Here is a 25,182-nt window from a genome sequence, read left to right as displayed (position 1 = left end):
CCACCAATATTTATTAACACTGTAGACTACTCAGATGACACCATGTTTAGGAAAATACCTTCAAAGAAAAAGTGGCATATTTTACACACATGAACTATCACCCAATTACCAGTATATTCTACTGACTGCCACCATGGTGTGGAGTGTCAGACTAGAATATGGAAGACCCAAGTTCTAATCCCTACTCTACAATGGAAGCTTGCTGGGTAACCTTCGGCCAGGCATACACTCTCATTCTAACCTATCTCGCTGATCGAATATAAAATGAAGGAAAACAATGTAGGCCACTTTGAATCCCCATTGAGGAGACAAGCAGAGTATAAACTGAAGTCACAAGGGCTGCATCCATTCAGAGACAACAACTTGTGTTCCTTCCATTGCTTCTGCAAATACAAAAGCATTCATAGAGCCAGAAGAGTATCACACAGTAGTTTCCCCTACACCTTCCCTGCCTCAGCCTTCTGCAGACGTCACCCTTCCAAGATATTTTTTTGTTAAAACAATAATTTCCGTATTACTACAGCACTAAGCCACAGTGATATATCAGTTACTTTTAAAAAAGAAGCTCTCCCATGGAATTGGCAGCTGTCCGGGGCAGAGCTAGGACAAGGATATTGTTAGGGGTGGGATCTGCAAAAATGCACACCTTGTTGTCTTTTAGGGAATTTCGGCGAGCCCCCTGTATGCCAGTTAAAATCCATTGATCTAGATTACTTAATGCTTGTGAATGAATCCTTTCTGCACCCTTCTGGTTTAACAATCTTGTTCCTACAATTAACAACAACTACGTAAAGGCTTCAAAAAGCACAGCAAACACTGCAAGTTAATTTTCATTACCCACCAAAGATTATAATTGTTTATGTCTACAACTTTTAGCCCCAGCCTTGGGCTGTCTTTCCCATGTTATGTTATTAAACTATTGTTGCCACGCAGAACATTTTTATTACAGTGACCTTTCTAAAAGCTAGTCATGACCTGTCAATCCATCATACTGAGGAAATCATGTAACTTTAATTATTTTAAAGAACTGACAGTTAGTTTATAGAACTGTATGAGATCCTCTGTACTGTAAACAATACTGTCTTGCTGGAAAGGTATAAATGCAGATGCTGACAACTTATTGTTATGTACTCAGCTGTAAGAATACATGCATCAAGTTTATTTCTCTAAATAAACTTTATTCTTTTATAATCAAAAAGAGTCCAGTAGCACCTTTAAGACTAACCAATTTTATTGTGGCATAAGCTTTCGAGAATCAAGTTCTCTTCGTCAGATGCCTGATACGAAGAGAACTTGATTCTCGAAAGCTTATGCCACAATAAAATTGGTTAGTCTTAAAGGTGCTACTGGACTCTTTTTGATTTTGCTACCACAGACTAACACGGCTAACTCCTCTGCATCTATGACCATGGAAAGCACCACTTTATTCTTTTATAATCATCATGTTTTGTTGCCTTGGAAAGTTTCTCAGACCTGAAAGGAGGGAAATCTAAATTGGCTGCTCAGTTTCCCCCCAACATCCACACAGTGTGCACATGTGCTTTGACTGTGAAATTTCCCAAAAGATCATACCAAACCAGGTCTAAAAAGAATCAGTCCAAACAGAGGAAAAAGATACAGAAAGTGGATGATTAGAGGACAATATTGAGTGGATGCTCTAAAAACACCCAGTCCAGTTTAGGCACAAAACTTCCATGTGAAAGTAGGCTACTTCTGATAGAACACTTTTATTACAAAGCATTAACAGAGATAAATAAGAATAGGTTACAGGCAGTTGGTCTCTGACCCCTTAGGAAGGAAGTGCTGCCAAGCCATTTACTAATGGCACAAGCTTGAACTCTGCTATGTACACAGTGATGCAATTTAAAATGTCATATCATCAGGGCACAGTTCCAAAATAAACTTAAAATGAACTATGCATCAGTAAATCTATTGATATTAATGACCACAAGTCTCTTTTTGGTTTTATTGTAAGAAACTAAGAACTATCCTAACTGAAAAAATACCAAATGGGAGAAAGTATACAGGAAAAGGTCAGCTCAAGTTGCAACATGCACGGCTACCTGATAGATATGCAGTTTGGGTCCTTTTGTGACCCATGATGCATTCTCTATCTGTTAACACTTATCTCTATAAAAGTCATGTTATGATTAATCAGTCCCAACTGCTGACTAGAACATGTCATTGAATACAAAGGGAGGCTTTGTTGGTTAGCAGTCTCACCAAGAATTATATTCTGCATACATACGTAGTCTCAGGAGTGTTCAATATTATAGGTATTTAAGGAACCAAGAAGTCCAATTCTTAACAACTCCTACTGCATTAAATGAAATGTGCTTAATAGTAGGCTTTCAGAATACAGCATAAAAATACATTTTATATTAAGTAGAAACTGAAGGAGGAAGATTAAGTGCATTCTTACACTAACACTTTCAAAAAGCAGAAAACGCAGTAACAGATTTATACACTGGTGAAGTCTGGGGTACTTACCAAAGCCATTCTTCATCGTATGCCATGCAGAGGGTTCATTTGCTATGAGCTTATTATTTAAAGAACTTCCTAATTTCCTACAAAGTAGCTACCTCCGGAGTCAACAAGAATAATGCAATACCTCCAACGCTTGCTGTCGAAACCAGGTTCCCTTACCTGTCTTACTAGACAAACCGTCAAAACAACGGCGGGAAACCAAGCGACTGCCCCCGCTTTAGCCACACGTACAACGCCAGCCTCCGCAACCCCCCTTGAAGTTTATGTTAAAAGGCCTTAGCTCCGCCCTATGGAAAGGCGGAGCAACACAGGCAGAAATCAACAATTTCCTCGGTGAGTTTCGAGTCCAGTGGCACCTTCTGGACCGCCAAGATTTCCAGAGTCAAAGCCGCCATCCGGGTGGCACCGATTCGCCCCCTGCTCTTTTATTGCAGACCAGCACCGCAGCCCACCTGAAACTGTTTTCGATGTGGCTCTACTGCTGTACTCTGATTGGTCGAGACGTGCGACAGCAGCAACTTGTCCCGGAGAGCCATCCCACCCCTCTTTTCAGGAGAAGCGGCGGCCTGTGATTGGCTTGCTTCTGCCATCTGCCCCTCCCCTGATTTGTCCAGGGCGAGCCGCGGCCCGCCGCCTCCGCCCCTCCCCGGCTCTTTCACAATACCTGCAAGGCCCCCTGCAGCCTCTAGAGGGCGCAGCCAGCTGTCCGCTGGCGCGGCTGCGGCTGCCACTTCCTCATCGCTGCAGAGGCAACTTGTGCGCTCTACTCCCTTGCGCTCCGCGGGGACTTCCACTGGGGCACCTAGCCCCGTCCACGGCTCTCGATCCGGACTCGCAGAGCCTGCCCCGACGGCGACAGAGTGCCAGAGGAAGGCGGCTAGCAACCGAGCCCTACATCGGCAGGCGGAAAAGACTTTCTCCGCAACTTCTGCACAGCAATGTCCAAGCCGCCACCTAAACCAGCCAAGCCAGGTAAGGGAGGTGCCCGCGTCCCAGTCCCTCCTCTTCTTCCTGGGAGCAGTTCTCTGGCGCTCTCCTGTGACCACCTCCCCGGGAGAAAGGAGGCAGGGAGGACGAGGGAGCCGCCGGTGTTGGGTGCCGGCCAGTGGGGAGCGGTGGGGGGAGGGGGTGCCCACTGACACGTCACACGTGGGTGGTGGTTTAGCCGCCCCTGCCAGGGAAGCGGCGTAGGACATGCTGGATTTGGATTAACAATCGCTGCAGATGAGAAGTGCGCTCGAAGTTTCGTGCTGAGAACTAAATTCCGCAGCGCGTCCGGGCCCAATTCGGAGCGAGACCATGCCATGCAGCATTGGCTCGGTTCTCCTTGTCGCTTTGCGAGGCACCTGGAGACGGCGACGGATTGAACTCTGGAGCCGGCCACTTTGAAGGAGGGGGAAGGTTCTCTTTGATCCGGGGTGTGGCTCTCAAAATAAGTCCGTAACTGTCAAAAGAAGAAGAAGACTCTCGCTGGCCGCCCCTGGCCTTCAGTGGAGCAGGAAGTGCGCTGCATCCTCCACGCGCCCCGAGGAGGGAGGCGGGAAGGAACGGCTAATGCAACTGCTATCGATCGTGCGATCCTTTTGCAAACGCCCGGTGGCTCACGGTTTGGTGCATTAATGCAGCTGCTGAAGCAGACCGAGCGCCAGGCTCTGCTCTCTCCCCACCCCCGGGGCACCAGCAGGCATGGCAGGGGAGACAGAACTTTGGAGTCGCGAAGCCTGGAGAGGGGGAAGGAAAAAGAAGACGAGGGAGGTGTTCCTACAGGCATCCCGTCTTGGCAAGCGTGCCTTTGAGGTAGCGAGTGAGGAATATTGCACAGGCAGGATAGGTGTCGGCCAGGCTTGGCCTGCTTCTCTCTCTCAAATACTTGTAAGGCAAATACATTTTATCTAGAAGTAGTAAGGTCACTGTGAGATGGATGAACCAGTATATATTTTTTATTTATTTAAATACTTATATCCCACTTTTTTGCTCAATGGAGGCTTGAGTTACCAATTGCCATGTGGGGGCTGGAATTCTTCTGCATTGACAGTTGATCTCCAGATCAGTTATCCTGGAGGAAATGGCAGCTTTGGAATGGCATCACATCCCGATTGAATTCCCTCCCCAAATTCCAGCGTCCCCAGAGTACCCCCAAATCTCCATGAATCTTCTCAGCCAGAGTTGGCAACCCAGATGCCCCCCTCTCTATTTTATTATGATTATGATAGGTTAGGCTGAGAGTGTGGCCCAGGGCCATCAAGCAGGCTTCCGTGTCAGGATTTGTCTCTGGGCTTCCTGTAACTTATCCAGCACTGGCTCTCCCATTTTGTCCTAGAGATTTGTTCCGTTTTGATCCTAGAGATGCTGAACAGGCAGCTGCTGATATTCACTGGCAAAGAATGTTGAGATATTCTTTGCCATTTATAGCAAGCCAGGGAGAGACTGTGTAAATTGCAATTGCCAAGCAGTTCCCCAATGCATTGTGCATACTCCTTTGAGTGTGTCTTGGGACTGTGGACAGGACGAGTTCTCTGTCAAAACCAAGCAAGTGGCAGGTTGGAGCAGTTGACGGGGAGAGCACCACCACACTGTAAGGGCCTGGTTTGCTCCTTGTGGTTAGCATGGCATGAGAAGAAGCAGTGGTGTACCTACTTGGGCTGACAAACTTCCTTGGTCAAACCCCAGTTGAACGGGCAATTTTGAAGGTCTTAATCGCAGAATGGCAAATGGTACAGATACAAAAGCCCCTGTCCTTGATTCTCTACCCGTGACGTGAATTCACAAGAATCTGTTTCATCCCATTTTTTTAAAAAAAAGGATTAAAGTGATTTAATTGCAAGATTAGTGTCTTTAAGTAGTTTATGGTTCCCTCTGTTGACTGACGCTCTTGTTCCGGTTTATTGCACGCACTTCTGGGATGACATTTCAAATCTATCATGATAACCTATTGTTCCAGTTTCCTGTTGGAAAAGATGTGCTACCAGGAAGATTACATTTTTCAGTCTTGTATCAGCAGGTTCCAGTTTCCTTCTCCTAATCGCCAAAAATGCCCTTTAATCTAGCAAGCTTCACTGGTGATAGGTGTTTGTGAGTTTTCTGTCGCAGGTTTTGCTGTTGACATTTGTCAGTTTCTACCTTGGCTTTTCAATAGAAACTTTAAATGTTGTCTCTTTGAAAGGAAAAGGAGGAAAAGCAAAGATTAGTCCTAAAGTTCTGTTCTAAGAAAAAAAATATGAAAAAATATTTGGTTCTGAACTGGTGTTTTGAGGCTACGGTCAGGTGGCCAAGGCAGAACAACTGAAGCTGAATCCAGACAAGATACAGGTAATGCTGATTGGAAAGGCTGATATTCTAGAGGGACTGGATCTACTTGTCCTAGATGGAGTGAAGTTGGCTTTTTCAGAGCAAGTTAAGAGCTTGGGGGTGCTCATAGACCCTGCCTTGCTCTTTGAAAAGCAGGCTGACATGGTGGTCAGGAAGGATCACTATCTATCAGCTACATCTAGTGTGTGACAACTTTACTCTTGCCTTGACTCAGCCTCACACTTGTATTACTGCAATGCAGTCTACATGGGGTTTTTCTTGAAAACAACCTGGAAACTAAAACTGGTCCAGAATGTGGCATCCCATGGGGCTGGCCTTTGGGAACATACGGTGCCCATTTTGAAACAAGCTGTGTCGGTTGCTAGTCTGTTTCTGAGCTCAATTCAAGGTGCCAGCTGTGACCATTAAAGCCCTTCAGACCTGGGACCTAGATATTTGAACGACCATCTCCTTCCAACTGTGGTCTTCAGGCAGCCATCAGCTGGCGATCCTGCCTGTTAGGGTTGCCTGTCTGGCTTCAGCAGAGCTCGGGCCTTTTCCAGTGTGGCCCGTGCTCTGTGGAATGGGCTCCTTGAGGAGATGAAGAGAGCTCTTGCCTTGGAGATCTTTAGGAGGTGCTGCAATACCTGTCTGTTTGTCAGAGCTTTTGAAGGGGGTTGAAAGGCATCTTTTAAGAAGAGAGATTTGGAGGTTATTTTATTTCAGTTTTACCTATGGATGTTTTTAATCTGCTATTGTTAGCCACTTTGAACTATAAGGAAAGTGGAATAAAAATGTTTAAATGAAAACTATTCAATATATTAAGTAAATATATAAATTAAATATACAACAGGCTCAGACTTTCCTCTATATTTAATAAGTTCAGTTATTTATGCAGCACCCTTCCTATTCATGCCACCCGGCCTAGTTTATGAGATTGTGTGAACACACTGCAGGACATAATATGTAGCACAAAGAGCAAGCATTGCATTGGTGCTGTATAACAGCTATGAAGTCGTTTGTGGTGTAATGTATGCAGGAAACAGACTCCATGCAGCAACATCCATCAGTAATTGGTGTTACTAGGTCTTTGTTTCTCCCACAAAACTTTGTACAGTGTGGCTTTGCCAAAGTATTATTTAGGCTAAGAAGACAGACTCTAAGCAGCTTTGGGAGTGACATTGATGTCCCCAAACTGTTCCCATTTTCCAGTTTTTGCAGCACCCCAGGCAAAAGACTGCCAGTGAAGCCTGAACTCTCCTTTTCAGTTGCTCAACACTTTCTGTCTCTCTCCACTCACTGGTTTACTATCATTTCCTCTTGGCTAAACGTTTCCTTTTGTGTGGTGGAATTTACAATTGTAAAATCTGCTCCTCATTTTTAGGTGCTTCTGCCTTGCCAGTAGAGCACTGGCTTTGCATGCAGAAGGTCCCAAAGTGTAATACCTGGAACCTCCGCAGAATGGATCTCATGTAGAAGGGCTGGGAAAGTCCGGAGTGTGGTACATTTAGAGTACTGCTGCTAGTTAGTGAACTAGACTGGATGGAACAGGGATCTGATTCAGTCTGTTTTATTTATTTATTTGACTTATATACTGCCTCTCCACCATATTTTGTGTTTGAGGCAGTTTACAACATACGTATATAAAAACACTATTAAAATAATATAAATACAAACATTGAAATTGGTAGTACAATATTAAAAAGAAATAAAAACATTAAAAACCAATAATACAGTAAAATACAAACATTAAAACCCAGACCTCTAAAAGAACAGCGGCATCATTAAATCCCATTCATGCCCCTTGTCTATAATGTGTGTTCTAGAGGCAGAGAAGGGAGGAGGGGGGGTTGCTTGAACTTTGACAGATTTTTAGAATTAATCACCGCAGAGTGCCTCCCTTTGGTGCCTTTGTGTTTCCAAGACCACAGCCAATTTGTTAATCTCTTGGTATCAGCCATGATTATTCTGGCCAGTCTTTTTGCAAGGTGAAACACTTAAAAAAACAACAACCAAGCAACCGTAATTGTCCAGGGTCTGAAGCTGTGCCCTCAAACTTAACAGGAGAAGGGGAGGGGAGACAGCCAGATGACCACCACTCAGCTGCAGCTGCCCAGACAGACACCAAGACCCTGCCACACCCAGCAACAGAGGAAAGAAAAGAAACACCCAAGCCCCAGAGAGTCAAATGGGGCAGGGGAAGCCAGCCAGCCGCTCCCTTTGGTGTGAGAATAGGAGCCCAAGCCAGGAGGGAGAGGGCACAGGCATCAGAGGTGACCAGACTGCAAGATCACCAGCAAACTCACCAGCAGTAGCTGAAGGACAGCAAAGACAGCACCAGGCCACACCTCAACCAGTAGACAGGCTAGAGAAGGCTAGAAAGGAGAGGCTGGAAACAGAGCAACCTCAGGTGGGGCTGCCTGTGGCAATCAGCAAAGGACGCACAGGTGTAACTGCCCAGAGCAGCCAGCAGAGTAACCCCAGGTGTTGCTGCCTAAGACGGCCAGGGCCAAGGCTAGAGTGCTGGAGGGCGTGGCTGGCAGGTGAAGCTGGGAATGGGTGAAGAGATATAAGGGAAATCCACCCACAGGAGAGGGTGGTTTGTTTAGGAGAGGGAGGCAGCGTGTGAGAGATGAAAGATGAAAGGAGGAAGAGTGGAGGGGCTGAAGAAGGAAAGGAACAATGAGCTGGAAGCAGGAAGCCAGGAGGAAGCCAGGTCGAGCAGGCCTGCGAGTGGGTTGAGAGGGAGCGAGGGTGAAGTATACCACCCCTTCTGCCATGGAGCAAGGCACTGCCATATCCCTGGTGGCTGCATGGAGTCAAAGTCAGGTGCACTGGCGTACAGCACTGCAGAGCCCGCACTAGAATCTGACAGTAATCATACTATCGTCTGTCCAGCTGCAGTATTTGAAGTAGTGGGGTCCATTGAGTTCAGCTGGATTGCTCTGGGCTGTAAGCCTATAAACACACAGTCCAGTCCCCAAATATTCTAGTATTAGAATATGACACCTTCAGTCTGTTCAAACACAGATATTTGGTCCCAGGAGCTTAGGTATGTGCATTGCAGAAGACAGACAGGGGGTGACTGTGTATTCCTTTTAAGGCACTTGAATTTTGAGACTAGCCTTAGGTGAGCCTTGTTGCTTCATGAGAACTGGCAGGGCCATAAAGTATATAGAGGCTTAGTGTTTAAATAGTATTTTCTCCACACGTTCACCTGTGTGATAATTATAATTCTCAGACACCCTGCAAGATAGGCCAATATATTATCTCATCTTACAGATAGCAGGCAAAAGCTAAAAGGCCCACAGTAAGTTAATGGATAAAATGACACTTGAACTGGGAAATTTTTGATTCAAACTCTTTTTACTAATAATGATTCTACAGAAGCCACAGAAAAGCTCATTCAGTACCTAGGTTATTATATACATATTGGCTGTAGCAAAGACCGAGATTTTGGAGGTTGTAGACTTGGATTCCTTTGAGAAAGTCTTGTCAAAGTTTTGGCATTTGATACATAAGTAAGCTTGTACCATATGTTCAATAGTCCAAACCCACAACGAAGTCATCATATTGCATTATTTCCTAAGTGGACATGAGCACTCCACCACAAGCAAAATACTTGCAATACAGAAATAATTTCAGTTTCCCCCTCCAGTGTTGAAAGCTTTTCCTCCTTTCAAGGACAGCCCAACAAAAAATGTTGAAATAAGCAACTTTGTATGTAACAAGCTTTTTTGTGTGGGGGGTGTGGGAAGGAAGTTGCAGGGGAGAATAAGAAAGATAAATACTCTTTAATATACAAGTATTGGAAGACAGAATAGTCTTAAACTTTGAACTATGGGATGGTACAAAAAGATTGAGGTAAAGGGAGGGGTTAGGGGAAAAGACTGAGGAAGAAAAGCTCCAGTGTTCAAAAACAGTAGCCCATTTGTTGGGTGAAAACACTAGTGCTTAGTTGAAGGCAACCTTCCCAGAATTCTTCAGAGATTAAAATAATCTCAGATCACTTAAAGAACCATTTCCCCATATTTGAAATAGCAATTCATTGATAAATTATGATAAATGATATTTTAGTGGCATGCCAGATACTGCATTTTTTGTAATTTATGTAATTTTTAACCGTCCTTGATTGTGTGTGAATTTCATGTACTAGGCATAATTCTAAACAATTCCCCTTTTGAGCTGGAAAAATACTGTTTGAAAATTGCTGTGAACAGTAAGGGTGACAAAACAAATGAACTTAATGAAACTGCTGTTTCATTAAAGCAGCTTCTGGAATGGTGAACCAAATCCAGGACATCAAATTATAATGACATCCTCCCACCAAAAAGTTTGTGTGTTTTGTTTTAGTTCTTAACTTGTAACAGCAGTGGCAGCAGGGAGGCACTGGGCCCACAAAGCAGCCTCGTGCATTCCTTAACGGCATTCACCAATCAGACCCCAAGGGGAAGGAGCCCTTACATTATCAATTAACTCTGAGAGGAGGAGGAATTAGTGCATCTTTTCTCCCTTGTGAGTTTATTATGAGAATAAATGGAAAGTGCACCAAAAATGAAAATTGTGGTGCACTTTACAAATTAGCACCTGATCTTCAACACTGGATTTCAGTAGGATTTGCTTCCAAGTAATAATGCACAACATGCTTAGACTTATATGTTTCTAGTTCTGAAGGGGCTGACAGTAGATTGGTTACCACCTTCTCTGCATGAATTGAGTGATTTTTGGCATAATTAAACAGCCAAGCTAAGTTTGGGGCCAAATAAACCATGAGAGGAGATCCATATCTATTTATACTCCATCCCATCTAAAACACAACAAAAAAACAGGCTGTTTTTTTACAAAAACAAGCAAGCAGTGAATGTATTGGGGAAGCCGGACTGATTGAAGGTCAAACAGTATGTTACAAATACGGAAGGAAGATCTCTTGGAACCAGTTGTCCATCACCATTCATATTTACTTATTTCATATATACTCTACATTTCTCCCCACTCAAAATGGCTTACATTGTTCTCTTCCCCTGCATTTTATCCTCACAACAACCCTATGAAGTAGGTCAAACTGAAAGCATGTGACTGAGTCAAGGTCATCCAGTTTCCATGGCATAAATTCAAACCTAAGTCTCCCAAATCCTAACTACCACACTACACTGGCTCTACCACCATATGAACCTACCTAATAACAAGTCAGACTGCTGGTCCATGTACTTCTTTAATATCTGTTCTGCCTGGTAGCAGCTCTCCAGAATGTGAGACACAGGAAGTCTTTCCCAGCCTGCCACTGGAAATATCAGGGACTGAAATTGAGTTCCAGTCCCCCGCTCCCACCCTCCACCTCCTGCCTTTGCTTACCTGGCCAAGGGGGGGGGAGGAGGGGGAACACGCCTCCAGGGAATGCTCTTGTACACTGCAGTAGGTCAATTTTGGCCCAGAATGGGCCTGATTCGGCCTGAAATTACTCCAACTCAGCCTTCTGCGGTGCGCAGGAGCACTCCAGGGCCCATCACGATGCCCTAGCAGGGCTCCCACGCTCCATAGCAGCCTGAATTGGACCGGATTCAGGCCAAATCAGGCTACTGAGGAGTGCAGAAGCACTCCAAGGCCCATTGTGCTGCCCTGGCAGCACTCCCACACTCCACAGCAGCCCAATTCAGGGCTAAATCAGGCCACTGAGGAGCACAGGAGCATTGCAAGGCCCGTTGCGCCACCCCAGCAGTGCTCCTGTGGTCTGCAACAGCCCAATTTGGCCCGTTGCAGAGTGTAAGAGCACTTCCAGGGAGGCATGTGGCCTGCATGATGATGTCACTTCCCAGAAGTGATTTCATCGTGCAGTCTAGGAGCACACATAAGGGAACCATGGAGATAAGTGCCAGGTTTCCCACCTCCTGCCTGGTGGGTAAGGGGACCTTGCAACCCTAGCTCTACTACTGTGCGACACAGCCTCTCCCCCAGTTCCTAACCACCTCTTTCCAAAATGGCTTGGAAATAGAAATCATTATATGTCATGTGTACTTCCACTCTGAACAGTGAACCAAGAAGTCCCCAGTTCAAATTTCACCTTTTCTATGAACCGTTACGTGACATTAGGGAAGCCATTGTCTCATCTCTTCCTCTCTAGTAAGAATAACATTAATCTGCCTTGTGACTTAGGGGATGTATGTGAAGCGCCTTAAATACTAAGATAAAACATTGTGCTAGAATTATTTGCTTTTCAAAGAAAGGGTTGTCCATTAATGTTCCCATCAGAGGTCCATTGCCTCAGAACCTGCCTCAGTACCTGAATTTGAATCTGAATATGACTGCCATCACATTCTATCCCATTCTTTAGCCCTTTACTTACATTTTCTATTAATTGACACAGTTTTTATAAAGAAGGAGAAACTTGGGTTTGCTGTGTAGCTCTGTCTGTATCATCTTCCTGTTTTTTCTTAACTTGCTTTTTTGTGACTTTTTTCACAGCTTCCCCCTTTATCATTGTACTTGCTATGTCTGGCACAATGTGCTCAGCCTCATGATATTGTCTTGCTTTAGGCATCAAGCTGGTAATGCCCCCAATTATTCAAACAGAGCCATTATTCAGCTAGAAGAAAGTAACTCAAATCCTGGTTAAATGGTAGAATTGTTTATTTATGTATTTTATTTAAAACATTGGCATTCTACCCAAAATAGGCTCCCCAAGATACCAAACATTAAAACACTAACAATTTAAAAGCAACATTTTAAAACAATTAAATTTAACTTAAAACAACATTTAAAATAGTATTAAAACAATTCAATAAATATGGCCACAAAAACACACATCACAAAGAATAGGCACGGCCAGTAGAGCAGTTTGTATCCATTTGCATCCTGACCTTTTCCAATGCTTTCAGGACAGTGTACATGTCCCCCTTCCTGTGAGTAAGCTAAGTTGTGAAATAGAAGCGAAGCCAAAGTCACCTAATAAGTCTTGTGCACGAGCTGGGATTTGGACTGAGGTGTCCTTGGCCTGTCCAACAGTCTGGCCATTACACCATAGTATTTTAAATCAAATATATTTATATATGTTATATATGTTTGTGTGTGTGAGAGAGAGAGATCTGTGGGTGACGTTTAGCCTTAATTGTTTAGGCTGGCACACATAAGGCATTCAGCCTTATTGCTGTGATGTCTTTAACACTTTTTTATTATTACTCTTTTAGGGCAAGTCAAAGTCTTTAGAGCCCTGTATACCTTTGAGCCCAGAACAGTAAGTACCTATCTTCTTCTCAAAAATACTGGAAAATAAATTGTGATTTGGAAGTCTGATATACAGATCATATAACTAGGATACAGGTCATACGATTTCTGTTCTGCCCGTGGAAGAAAAAGAACAGCTGCAATCTGATGCTCTACACATTCTCAGGAGTCAGATCTTATGAATAAGATTGGGGTTTTCAGGACCTATAACTAACAGCAAGTAAGTTGTGTGCATGTGTAGTATTTAGCTTTTAGCACGCATGGGCAAGTACTGCAGTTCAATGCATTCTGAAAGTGGAATCATGCACAGCCTATTACATGTGTGTAACCCATTATTGTGAGCTAAAAGTCACCATATGTAGTCTTTTCAAGCTAGTTCCCAGTGCTCTCAGTCTTCCCAAGGATTGTGTGAATAGATCCTGTTCCATTGTTCTGTACTCAGTAGAAATTATTCTTGAGTAAACAGGGTGGAAGAAATGCTGTCAGTAAGAAGTATGTGAGAGCTTAGACAAGCGGTAGTTTTGCAACTTTCAGAAGAACCTAAAAATGTAAAAGATTGTAAACAAAGTTTATTATGCCTCATCTTCTGTTATATTGCTACATATGAAGAGAAAGACATATGAATAGCTGAGTCATACGGAATTGTGATTAATCCCCTTGTGTTTGTCTGAATTCATTAAAGAGAAAGCATTAATTTATAGTAATTTGGTGAGGGCACATACATCGTGGATGGAAAGCACCACAAAACACATCTTTCAGATGTTGGAATCTTTTACGCTTGCTGATTTAGCATAAATTCTCTGCAGTCGCACAGAGACTAAAGCTCTGGCAAAAGTTCTGAGAAGGTAACCTTCTCTTACACATCCTTTCAGTAGGCTTGCAGCGTAAGAAGGCACTGAGGGATAAGTCCTTTTCTTTTTCTAAAGACTGTCTTTTTAGTGACATGCAAGCTTAACCCCTATGCTAAGGTCACCTTCCAAAACAGCAACCTAGCTGTGGTGCAATTATTTAGCAGTTTATCTCTTTTTAAAGGCCTGTTTCACTGTTACAGGAGAATGAAGTGGCAAAGTCCTAAAGTGGTAGAATGGAATTGCCACCACAGATTCCATGCAAACTTTCTCAGGTTATACTGTTTGTTTGTTGTGGTGGTTTTCTGTTTTCAGGAAGGTTTTAACCTACAGTTTGATATGGTTACATAAGGTCTCTGCCACCTCATTTCCTTGCATCAGGGAGTAAGCATCCATACTTTTAAAAAGGCACAAAATATTGCAATAGCATTGTTATAATAGGTGTTGCAGGTTCTCTAAATTCCCAGCTTTAAATTATTTATTTGATTTATACTTCACCCTCCCCACAAATGGGCTCAGGACAGCTAACAACATTCATAAAATGCAGTTAATTAATCATAAAACTATAAAATCAATAATATTAAGACAATCATTAAAATAGTCCAGGCGCAGGCTATTTAAATAAATAGTTGGGAGTCTGTATATGGGCATAGCACATGGCCGAGGGCAGTCCCAGAAAAAGTCGTGGTCTTAGGTGGAAGAAGGGGAACATCCGCTGGCACTCAGCCAAAGGCAAAGCAGAACAGCTCTGTTTTATAAGCCCTGTGGAACTGTAACAGGGCCCACAGGGCCCGGATCTCCAGTGGCAAATCCAATGGCAGATCCAGCAGCAGAAAAAGTCCTGGCCCTGGTTGAGGCCAGACGGATGCCCTTCAGGCCGGGGACCACCAGGAGTTGCTTGTCTGCAGAGCGCAATGCCCTGCAGCGGACATAATGGGAGAGGCAGTCCTGCAGGTATGCAGGTCCCAGTCCATGAAGGGCTTTCAACCCCAAAATTAACACCTTGAACTGGATCCAGAACTCCACTGGGAGCCAGTGCAGTTGGCACAGCACAGGATGAATGCGTACTCGGATTAGCGTTCCAATAAGGACGCGTGTGCTGCATTCTGGATCAACTGTAACTTCTGGGTCAGGCCCAAGAGCAGCCCAGTGTAGAGTGAGTTGCAGTAGTCTAGCCTGGAGGTGACCATTGCATGGATTACTGTAGCCAGGTCCCGGGGCGAAAGATAAGGCACCAGTTGCCTGGCCTGTTGAGGATGAAAAAAGACAGACCTGGCAACGGTCGCGACCTTTTTAAAAAAGTAAGTCTGTAGCCCCTTCCATTGTGGAGATATAGGGAAAAGGCATATCTCCACAATAGAGATGGGCACAAACCAGAAAAAATATACCATGCGGTTCGTGGTTCATCACATTTCATGAACCATAAACTTCCACGAACCTGCCCCGGTTCATGAACCTGTTTGTTTGATTCATGAAAATGTCACTTCCAGGCCAGCAAATCACTACTTCCAGGTCAGCAGAAGGTCTGCAGAAAGCCCATCCCTTGTTGCCTAGGAAACTGATCAATCAGCGCCAAGCTGTCTGCAGTGACGAACTGAAAAATGAACCAAACGAACTGCCCTAAAGTTCATGGTGGTTCATCAGAAATGGGCTCTGACGAACCGCCAGTTCGCAAACCACAAACCGGCCTGGTTCATGCCGAACTTTGGTTCGTATTTTTGTTCGTGCCCATCTCTACTCCACAACAGAAGGAGCTAGAGAGTTACTTTCTTTTAATGAAAGCTGTGAGTTCAGAGAACCTGTTCTGTTACTACAATGTTGTTGTGCTATATTGCCAATGTAGATACATTCAAAAAAGAACACACTGGAATTGGGCATAAAAATGAAAAAGGAGGCGCTGTTGGAAGCACTACAGATATTTCAAACAGTATTCCACAGCAAATGGAAGGTGCAATGAAAACTTGAGAATGGGGGAAACAGTTTTTAGTAAAAGGTTCGACCCCACATTGCAAATGGGACACCAGCAGTTTTGTTTGAAAAGGGTTTTTTTTTAAAAAAAAAACTGGTCAAATTGGTCATGTCTGAAGCAGGACAATAAGTTCATTAGCGATCAGAAGCCAAAATGGTTTACAAAGGTTGTGTGAAAAGGACCTAAATGTTCTTGCCCCCATTATATGCCACCACCACCCCTCGCTGTCTCTTACCATTCTGAGAGCACTAGGAAACTGAAAGGAAAATGCCTCAGCCAAGCACAACCTCCAGAGCTGCACTTTGGAAATTGAGCACAGGCTCATCTTCTCTTCCAGCCTTGCTTAGAAACTGATTAAAAAGGCAGAACAATAGCTGAGACTGAGGGCCAAACTACAAGAGACGAATTACAAGAGGAGGAGCACGTGAAAGGAGTTGCAATGTTAGTCGGGAAACTGAGTTTTAAAAGAAATTGGAAGGCTTTGTCAATTTCCCCTCTCAACAAAGCCAGCACACAAATGCCACCCATCCATTAAAGTGCAAACCCTTAAATCAGCTGATCAATTCAGTCTCTTTATTTTTCCAGCCAGATGAGCTGTATTTTGAAGAGGGGGACATAATCTACATTTCTGATATGGTGAGTTTATAAAGCACAAGATATTAACTACTGGGGGGGGACTCTAATGGAGTTAGCGCCCTGTTTCATCCCTATGTTCTTTTCCTTCCAGAGTGACACAAATTGGTGGAAAGGAACTTGTAAAGGCAGAACTGGACTGATCCCCAGCAACTATGGTATAGTCTTGATTTGTTTGCTTGTTCCTGTTGCATTTAGAGGTAAACCTATTCCTTGTGGGTATGAAGAAAAAGGAATTGATCCTTTCTGTAGTTTTTTTTTTAAAGGAACATCTGAATGTGCAACCAGAAGCAGATTTAGTATCCTTCTTCTCCCAAGTGCTTGCTTCTTTTCCTTTAAAGGGGTAATAAGAGGGCTGCAGTGGGGATATTAGTTTTGATTAGTGAAGCTAGTTAGGGGTGAAAAGGGTAGAACCCCACCCCCATGTTTCTGCTTCAGTCTGAATCAGGGTTTTGTATGGCTTTAGAAACTCCTGGGAATAAGCAATTACAAATCTTCAAGCATTTGTTCTATTTTGACTCCTAGATTATGCCAGAACTGGCTACCAGGAAATGAGTGCTTGGTATGGTCCATAGCACAGATTCCCAACCCTTTCAAGTAAGAGGATCCCTTTTTAACACCAAAACATTTCGTGAACCGCTTCTCTCCCCACCCCACCCACCCCATGAGAGTATAGTTATACTATTGGTATCCATTGACTGAGAAAATACATAATGACAAAAAGTTCAAAATAAGAGTGCTTCATGTGCATATGGATTTGCATACCCCATGCAATAACTCTGAGTCCTCCAAGGGGTCTCCAGCCTCCAGGTTGGGAATTGCTGGTCCACATTAAAGTGCTGCTTCAAGAGCATGCCCTGTAATAGGAAGAACACTGCTGTATGTTCTTTTGTACCTTCTGCTGGAGGCAGAACAGTTCGCTCATAGATTTTTTTAAAGGTAAATTAATTCCTTGTCATGTTGAAGCAAAGGGAATGTTCATTGCCTTAGTACAGTTTAAGTGCTGAAGGAGGGAAAGTACTGTCATAAGACTGTGAAATTAATACTCCAGCTTCCATTGCCAAATGTTCCTTATCTAAAGACATATTTTTAAAATGTGCCTTTTCTTCCAAATTGTAGAACATAAAGGTTCTTTTCTGTTGCAGGCAGAGCCATTCACTGTGTGTGTTGCTGATTTTTTTTCTTGTGACTATGCTATCCCTCCCTCCCTACACAACATTGATCAGTGTATCCCTTGGAATTGCATAATACGTCATAGGAAAAGAATATGGACATGTGGATAGAGAGAAACTCATTACTCAGGGCCAAGCTACAAGTGATGAATGACTCTTGAACGGTAAGTGGATCAAGTGGAGAGCAAGTGGAGGGCAAGTGAACAGGGAGGAATACACTTGCTGTTCAAGTGCCATTCATCACTTGTAGTTTGGCCCTCAGAAGAAGAGATTCATTGAATGCAACTTATTAGCTCCAAGACAGTTATTTCATGTACCTGTGGAAATCCCATTGCTTTCACAGAGCTCTATGTAAGCAGGAACATCCCAGCTTCTCTTCAGTGTGTATTGTTCTACTCTATTCATATTTCATTCCCTGACACCAGAAAGAAAGGGGGAAACCCCTACTCACGAGGAAACCAGAGAGCATAGCCCATATGGTGATTACCACTTCAAGTTTCTTACTTTTTTGTTTCTGTAGTGTATATTTAGATTCATGGTTTGTTGAGAAATATTAAACACATAGGAGCATGGAAGGAAGAAATAGTAACCTCAGCCTTGGGCCATTTAGCAAGAAAAAGAAATGGTTTATGGTTGAAATAGCTTTTTTGCTTGTTTTGTTTCAGTGGCTGAACAAGCAGAATCTATTGACAACCCACTACATGAAGCAGCCAAGAGAGGTGGGTGCTACGGAGTCTGTAGTATGCGGATCCTCGATGCTCTTGTGTATTGAGTAGGCAGCACACTGCCGGTACAAAAAATGTGTTTGGTAGTGGTAGTTACAACAGAGCTACAGCCTAATTCATTAGATTACTTTGAGATCATCTGGTCTATTCCCATTGAATTTGCTGGAAATGAATAGAGAGTGGGTTGCTGGGTTTTTTTTAAAAAAGACAGAAATGCTACAAGTGTGAAAAGAGAGTGCTTGTTTTTTTTCCACTCTTTCTGACAGGAAATGCCTTTTCACTTCTTTAGAAAGAAGAATTTTGTTTTGTTTTTGCTGACTTGAGTATTTTGGATAGATGATTTGGTCTCTGTTTTCTACAGCTATAGCTGTGTGAATAAACATGATATTCTTTTTTCCTACTGAAAATAGGGAGTCTGCTTTTCTGGCTATAGCACATATTTTGTGAAAAAGAAGCTGAACTAAAGGGTGGAAGCTACTGGATTGCTCCTACTGTGAACTGGCTGAGCAAGCATTTTGGATATGTGGGTTCTGTTAATTAGAATTCTTTTTGTCTGCGCCTGTGCTGTGGAAGGGCCCCCCATCTTTGCCCAGTGCTCAGGGGCTCTGCAGAGCAGAGCTCTTCTTCCAGCGTCCCCCTTTGCTGGTCCCCACAAGTGAAGGTTTTGGCTTGCTTTCTTTTATTTGCATTTCTGCCACTGTGATACTCTACTATATCTTTTAAATTTAATGTAAGCCACTTTGGGTACTATTGGTCAAGACTAACATGGGATAGAAATACTTGAAACAAATAAATAATTTTGGGACACAATACTTGATACCTGTTTGAGTGGGCAAATGTGTGGAGTTTAAATGCTTAACTCCTTTTAAGGGCTGACTTCTTTTACCAAAAACAAATTTTTACGTTCAAGAAAAGTGTTGAATGGAAAGTAGCATTTGCTCAAGATAGTCTAGTCACACATTTCTGCCAGTTGCTTTAACTGGAAGATTCCCCCCCCCCAGCAGTGTTTTGTTAAATACAAGTGTTTTTTTTTTAGGAAACTTGAGCTGGCTGAGGGAGTGTTTGGATAACAGAGTTGGTGTGAATGGATTAGACAAAGCTGGAAGCACAGCCTTGTATTGGGCATGCCACGGAGGACATAAAGGTACACTGGAATTTAATCAATATGATCAACCATTTACTTGCATTGTCTGCTTGTTAATAGAACAGCTACTACTTGGTACCAGTAACAGAGTCTGAATTCCCATATTATTCAATTTGAGTAAAGGACAATAATAATTTTTAAAGAGCTTCATCTACCAATAAAATAAAAATAAAGCTTGATCTAAAAACAAGTGTCCTTAATTCTAATAAGATATAAAATAAAAGTTAGGAAAACTGATCTCCAGTTAAGTAAATGACTAGGAGAGAAGAAAGGTATACATCATCAGCTTTTAAACTTTCATTTTCTCCAAGGTACTTTACCAATTCACTTTTATTTATATGGTTGGTTCTGAATGTTGACTTGCATGCTGTAATTGGAGTACAATTTCTCAAGACATTTCCCCCATCTTTTTTTGCTCTATGTAGACATAGTGGAAGTGTTACTGACGCAGCCAAATGTAGAACTAAACCAACAGGTGAGTACTGTGCATTAAATATGGTCAGTTGCCATTGACGCAGACAACTTTTCATGAATATGTTTTAACTCTGGGTACTTTTTTCTCTCTCATCAGAATAAACTGGGAGATACAGCTTTGCATGCTGCTGCATGGAAAGGTTATGCAGATATTGTTGAAATGCTGCTGGCAAAAGGTACTGATCCATCCATACTATGTCGTAATAAACAAATACAAAATAAAGAAACATTTATATGTCAAGTTTGTTGTAAACAAGGCTGCTTTCACACAAAGGATTTCCCATGTTCTCAGCCACCCAAACTGCTGCATTTTTCCTCACGTTTCCACGTGATGATGATCTCTGTGCACAGACCATTACCTGCCTGTTCTTTACACATACATACACATATCTTTTTTAAAAAAAACATGTAAAAAACAGGGGGTTTCAGGCAAGATGCTATTGGCAAGGACAGAAGCTTGTGTCTGAAGAGCAAGCACTGTAATGGCAGGACTTTGAAGAAGAGCAAGTCGATTATTCTTTTCATTTGTTGATGATCTCAAGGGGTCAGTCCTTGTAGAAATTAACGTAACTGAAGAGGTTTTAAAAAGGCATTATTCCATTAGGCATGCTTGCAGAGTTTTTAAAAAAACAGAAGAAAATTCCCCAGTGCACATCAGCACATCAGTCTGCATTTTGGACAGGGGAAAGGGGAGGGGACTACTCCTAAAAAAAAAAAAAAAAAACAGGGAAGGCAAAGAATCCTGAGGGTCATGTGAGAATGCACACTGGGTGTGAAAGGGAAGCCACAGCTAACAATGGAGAGAAAATGGCTTACTCTATGCCATCTAGAATCTCTCAGCAAAGCTACAAGTGACTTTCTTCATGTGGAGAACGTTAGATTTTTCTTGCAAGGTTACCTGGGAAGTGAAGTCCAAGTGGTCCTTCCCCTCTCTGTTAGACTCGCTGCCTGAAGAGCCACAAGAGGGCTTCGTTTGGGGGCGGGCAGCTGCTGCTTTCTCCCAGGGTGTCCTGCGGGCTGCCTGCTCCCGGGGAGCTGCTCTGGAAGCGGCAGTGTCGGTGACACTTCAGCCACAGCGACAGTGGAAGAATCTGCAGCAGATTCTTCCACTGTTGCTGCAGCTGAAGCTTCACCAATGCAGCCGCTTTCTCTAGAGCAGCTCCCTGGGAGCAGGCAGCCCGCAGGACGTCCTGGGAGAAAGTAGCAACTGCCCGCCCCCAAATGAAGCCCTCTTGTGGCTCTTCAGGCAGTGATTTTAACAGGGGAAGGACCACTCAGACTTCACTTCCCAGGTAACCTTGCGAGAAAAATCTAGTGTTCTCCACATGAAGAAAGTCACTTGTAGCTTTGCTCTCTGTTGCAAGAGCGATTTTGATACCATCACATTAGCAACCTTGCCTCATTACTGGTGTGGAAGCAGACGGCTGATTTTTCTAGGCTTATTTTACCAACTATAATACTGATTTATCTCATTGACACTTCTGTCATTAACCACAAATGTTTCCATGGACAGCATCTCTTAGGGCCAAGCTACAAGTGATGTATGACTCTTGAACGGCAAGTGAACAGACTCACATATATTCCTCCCTGTTCACTTGCGCTCCACTTGCATTTTATTTGATCACTGAGGGCCAAGCTACACATGACGAATGACACTTGAACAGCAAGTGGATTGAGTGGAGGGCAAGTGAACAGGGAGAAATACACTTGCCGTTCAAGTGTCATTCGTCATGTGTAGCTTGGCCCTATGTGATTGAGTGGAGCGCAAGTGGAGAGCAAGTGAACATGGAGGAATACCTGTGAGTCTGTTCACTTGCCATTCAAGTGTCATTCATCACTTGTAGCTTGGCCCAAGGTGAGCTCTGAAGTCAAAGTTCAGCAGTCCTTAAGGAGATATCTGTGTACTCCACATTATTGCTTGGAAGGTCATGGTCAAGAGGTAGCATTTTAGTTATCCAGAGTACAATCCTAAGCAGAGTTGCACCATACTGTTACAGCACGGTCCTAGGTACACTTTTCTGGGAGTAAAGCCCATTGGACAGAGCCAAGTAGGATTCTGAGTAGACATGCTTAGGATTGTTTTCTTCATCACAGAGTGTCACATCAACTGCAGAACAGAGTGAACAAAGAAAAGTGGTAGCGAAGCCTACTACATGCCTTGCTGTAGATGCTAACCCTCTCAATACCACCTGTGCTGGTTCGCTAGGATTGCCAGCAAGCCTGGAGAAAAATGTTTTCTCTCTTTAAGAGAGGTCTAATGTGTAGAAATGGGCAACTGCTTCATGGCATGGAGGTAAATAACATCCCTTGGTAAATAGGATCTCATTAAGCCTCTATTAAAGGGACAGGACACTTTCTTCTCCAGGCAGTTAGTATCCCTGGCTGTTACAGCTGGAAACCCCCTCCCATATATAATCATGCAAAGCAAAAATTGTATGTTCATCTATAACATGCTCCTTTTTTTTTTGTTCACTTAAAGGGCAATGTTAGGTTTGTTCTAAAGCCCACTACAGTTATGCTACAAATTATTTCACTGGGTGATGGTAATATTTTAGACATCAGCAGATTTGTACATAGCAACAGAAAAGCTAGAGTGAATTTCTGGTAAAAAAAATAATAGGAAATTGTCACCAACTGGAATTCTCAATGGACACAAAGTGAAGGCACTCTGTCCTTTATCATCTCTGCGGTGAAAACTTTATCTGCTTTATATTGGGAGTTAAAGTGACAAAAAGTTCAAGTTTAAACCAGAAAAGTTATCAGAGACTATGGTCATGTATGGTCCTTTTCAAAAATTTCTAACAATTTCCTTGCTTTTGTTTTCATAAAGATGCCAGAACAGATTTAAGAAACAATGAGAAAAAATTGGCTTTTGACATGGCTACTAATGCTGCATGTGCTTCCCTGCTTAAAAAGAAAAAAGGACAAGGTAATATTTGAAGGTTTCTCTCCCAGTTTTCCAAGTATCCTTTTAATGTATAATAAATAAATAAGTAAATTGTGAGGATCCACAGATCACATTTGAAGTAGATGCAGAAAGCAGCAATGTGGGATGAAGTCAATAAAGGTCTGTTCACTGCAAATTGGCATGATAGTGAACTGAAGCCAAAGAGGACTTATAGTCTAGTAGAGATTCATGAATTCTTTACTGAATACCCTGCTTTTTCACAAAACACATGGCATTCAGAGAATAGGTTGTTTCAGCCATTTTTCAGATAGCAGGGGCAATCTTAGTAGGTGTAATTTATGAATGAGGATGGTTACAATTAATTTAGTTTCAGGTGATGTCGGGAAAAGTCCTTAATAGGACAGTCAGATGACTTTAGGACATTAGAGCCCGGCAGAGAGTAAAAGTGGGTTGCAGAGTCCCTCACAAATGTTAAGATACAGCAGACTGTTTTCGTCACGTCCCTCACACAATGGTTGGTTGTCACCTCTGTTGCCATTCAGCTGTACCAGAATGGGTCATTGTTTGCTGTTTCTTCTTTATAGACATCATGCGAACATTAAGTAATGCAGAGGAATACCTTGATGATGAAGACTCTGACTGAATTGCCTTCTACTACTTTAAGATCTACAACCTTCCTCGCCTTCACCTTCCTTAAAATCCTTTCTCTCTGCAACCACAAAGTGTACTTTCGCATACACAATAATGAAGTGTTACAATAATTGTAAATATCATGATGAGAGAATTCTTCTGCAACTGACCCCATATCAGGGGCCGTGAATTATCTAGTTTCAAACTATTTGTCTTGGTAAGAATATATGTAAGACGGGTTTCCCTACCAATTCTCTAACTGGAGGACTGAACTTACCAATCTCATACTGGAAATGTGTATTAAGCTTTGAAAACAGGGGTGCTCCAAATATTTGGGATGTACAGAATACATCCTGTTTGCAAGGAAAGTAATCATCCTAAGATGTATTGGGAACAATTAGTATTATTTTACAGAGAGGAACCTCTCAGGTAGAAGATGTGCTGTAGACACCCCTCGCTACCAGTGCAGCTGTGTGTAATTAAGTAAAATGAGTTCCTTGCATGCAGAAGCTGCATGGGGAACTGAAATGGTAAAGGATATACAAGGATTACTTCTAATGGTACTGCCTCCCTTGCCTTGTTGGAGAATATGTGTAAGGTTAGAACAAGCCTTCTAGGACATGAGTGATACATGTGCACTTCCCACTGCTGCCTGGGAATACCCATGGTAGGAGAGCGATAATACTGTAGCAGCCTTGATCAAGGCTGCAGAGTTAGTAATGTTGGCAGAACAAAGTGAGCACCATTTGCTTCACTGACCCACACAAAAAGCCTCAAATACCTCCCCCCCCCACCCCGATTGCTCTGAGGATGTAACGAGGCTGAGCCCTTCCTTCCCTTCCATGGCAACTGCAAGGGGAAGGGAAATGGATTCAGAGATGGGCCCAGTCTTCAGCAGCCTCTGATCCCAAATTCTTCACAATGGTTACCTTGTGCATGAAGAGATGCTGATCCCTTCCTTTCCCTCGGGAATTCTCATTGTTCATTCCCCTTACTAATTTTGTTGGCTCCACTGTGTGTGTGTGTGAGTGTGTGTATGTGTGGTTAATGGATGACCTTTTTATTTTATGACTCAGTCCTAAAGACCTTAGACAGGAAGTAGTATTCTTTTTAATGGTAGCGGTTAAGACCTTTACCCCCAGTCTAACAGATACAAACACAGCACCACCAGGTAACCATCAATCGTTCTGATCCGCTGTTGAGCAAAGAGCAAGGAGTAGGGGAGGAATATCCAATCTCTGTGGGCCTTCCCCAGTATATGATGGGTGCTGTTGCTGCACACAGCCTGACAAGCTGAGGAGCCTTGCGCACAGCAAGTATTCACAAGGTTCCTCATCCAGTTAGGGATACTGTACAGAAGCCTGTTTCTCTGTGTGTTTGCCACCCTGCTGAGTTGGGGTATTTATTTTGGTAAGGAGCTTATTCTTTGACTTGAAGTGACAGTCACGTTTAAAATGTATTTGGGGGAATGTTTTTCACTTCATCTTGTCTTAAGAAAAATTATTCCCTCTTGCTTTCCCGTTTCATTCTTCCTGTCCTTTTGAAGACTTTTATGTTGTTATTTTATTTCTAAGTTTTTTTTAAAAAAATCAGATCTGATGTGTTTCTGAAATAATTTTAAGTAAAAAACCATGACCAAAAGTATTGTCAGAAAAGAATCCAGTCCAAATAAATATTTTAAAATGC

At 42.9% G+C, this 25,182-nt stretch overlaps 2 protein-coding genes across 7 annotated transcripts in view; one reads left to right on the top strand and one right to left on the bottom strand.

Moving 5' to 3' along the window:
• Window positions 1-3,192, bottom strand: part of NMRK1 (nicotinamide riboside kinase 1) — a 19,108-nt gene extending 15,916 nt beyond the window's left edge. For 3 of the 6 annotated variants that reach the window (XM_054987488.1, XM_054987494.1, XM_054987495.1), the window contains exon 1: window positions 2,647-2,930. The gene's annotated coding sequence lies outside the window, so the exon portion shown is untranslated. The other 3 variants (XM_054987492.1, XM_054987490.1, XM_054987489.1) reach the window with 3 other exon arrangements.
• On the top strand, window positions 3,174-25,182 carry OSTF1 (osteoclast stimulating factor 1). The gene is made up of 10 exons (XM_054987496.1): window positions 3,174-3,459; window positions 12,957-13,003; window positions 16,396-16,446; window positions 16,538-16,601; window positions 18,281-18,334; window positions 19,377-19,484; window positions 19,910-19,959; window positions 20,056-20,134; window positions 22,789-22,887; window positions 23,451-25,182. Exons 1-10 carry the CDS (start codon window positions 3,426-3,428, stop codon window positions 23,507-23,509), a joined length of 645 nt encoding a protein of 214 aa, XP_054843471.1. The 5' UTR covers window positions 3,174-3,425; the 3' UTR covers window positions 23,510-25,182.

The sequence above is a fragment of the Eublepharis macularius genome, chromosome 8, assembly GCF_028583425.1.
Source record: "Eublepharis macularius isolate TG4126 chromosome 8, MPM_Emac_v1.0, whole genome shotgun sequence".
In the NCBI taxonomy this organism is placed as follows: Eukaryota; Metazoa; Chordata; class Lepidosauria; order Squamata; family Eublepharidae; genus Eublepharis; species Eublepharis macularius.
This window is presented reverse-complemented; position numbering and strand designations above follow the sequence as displayed.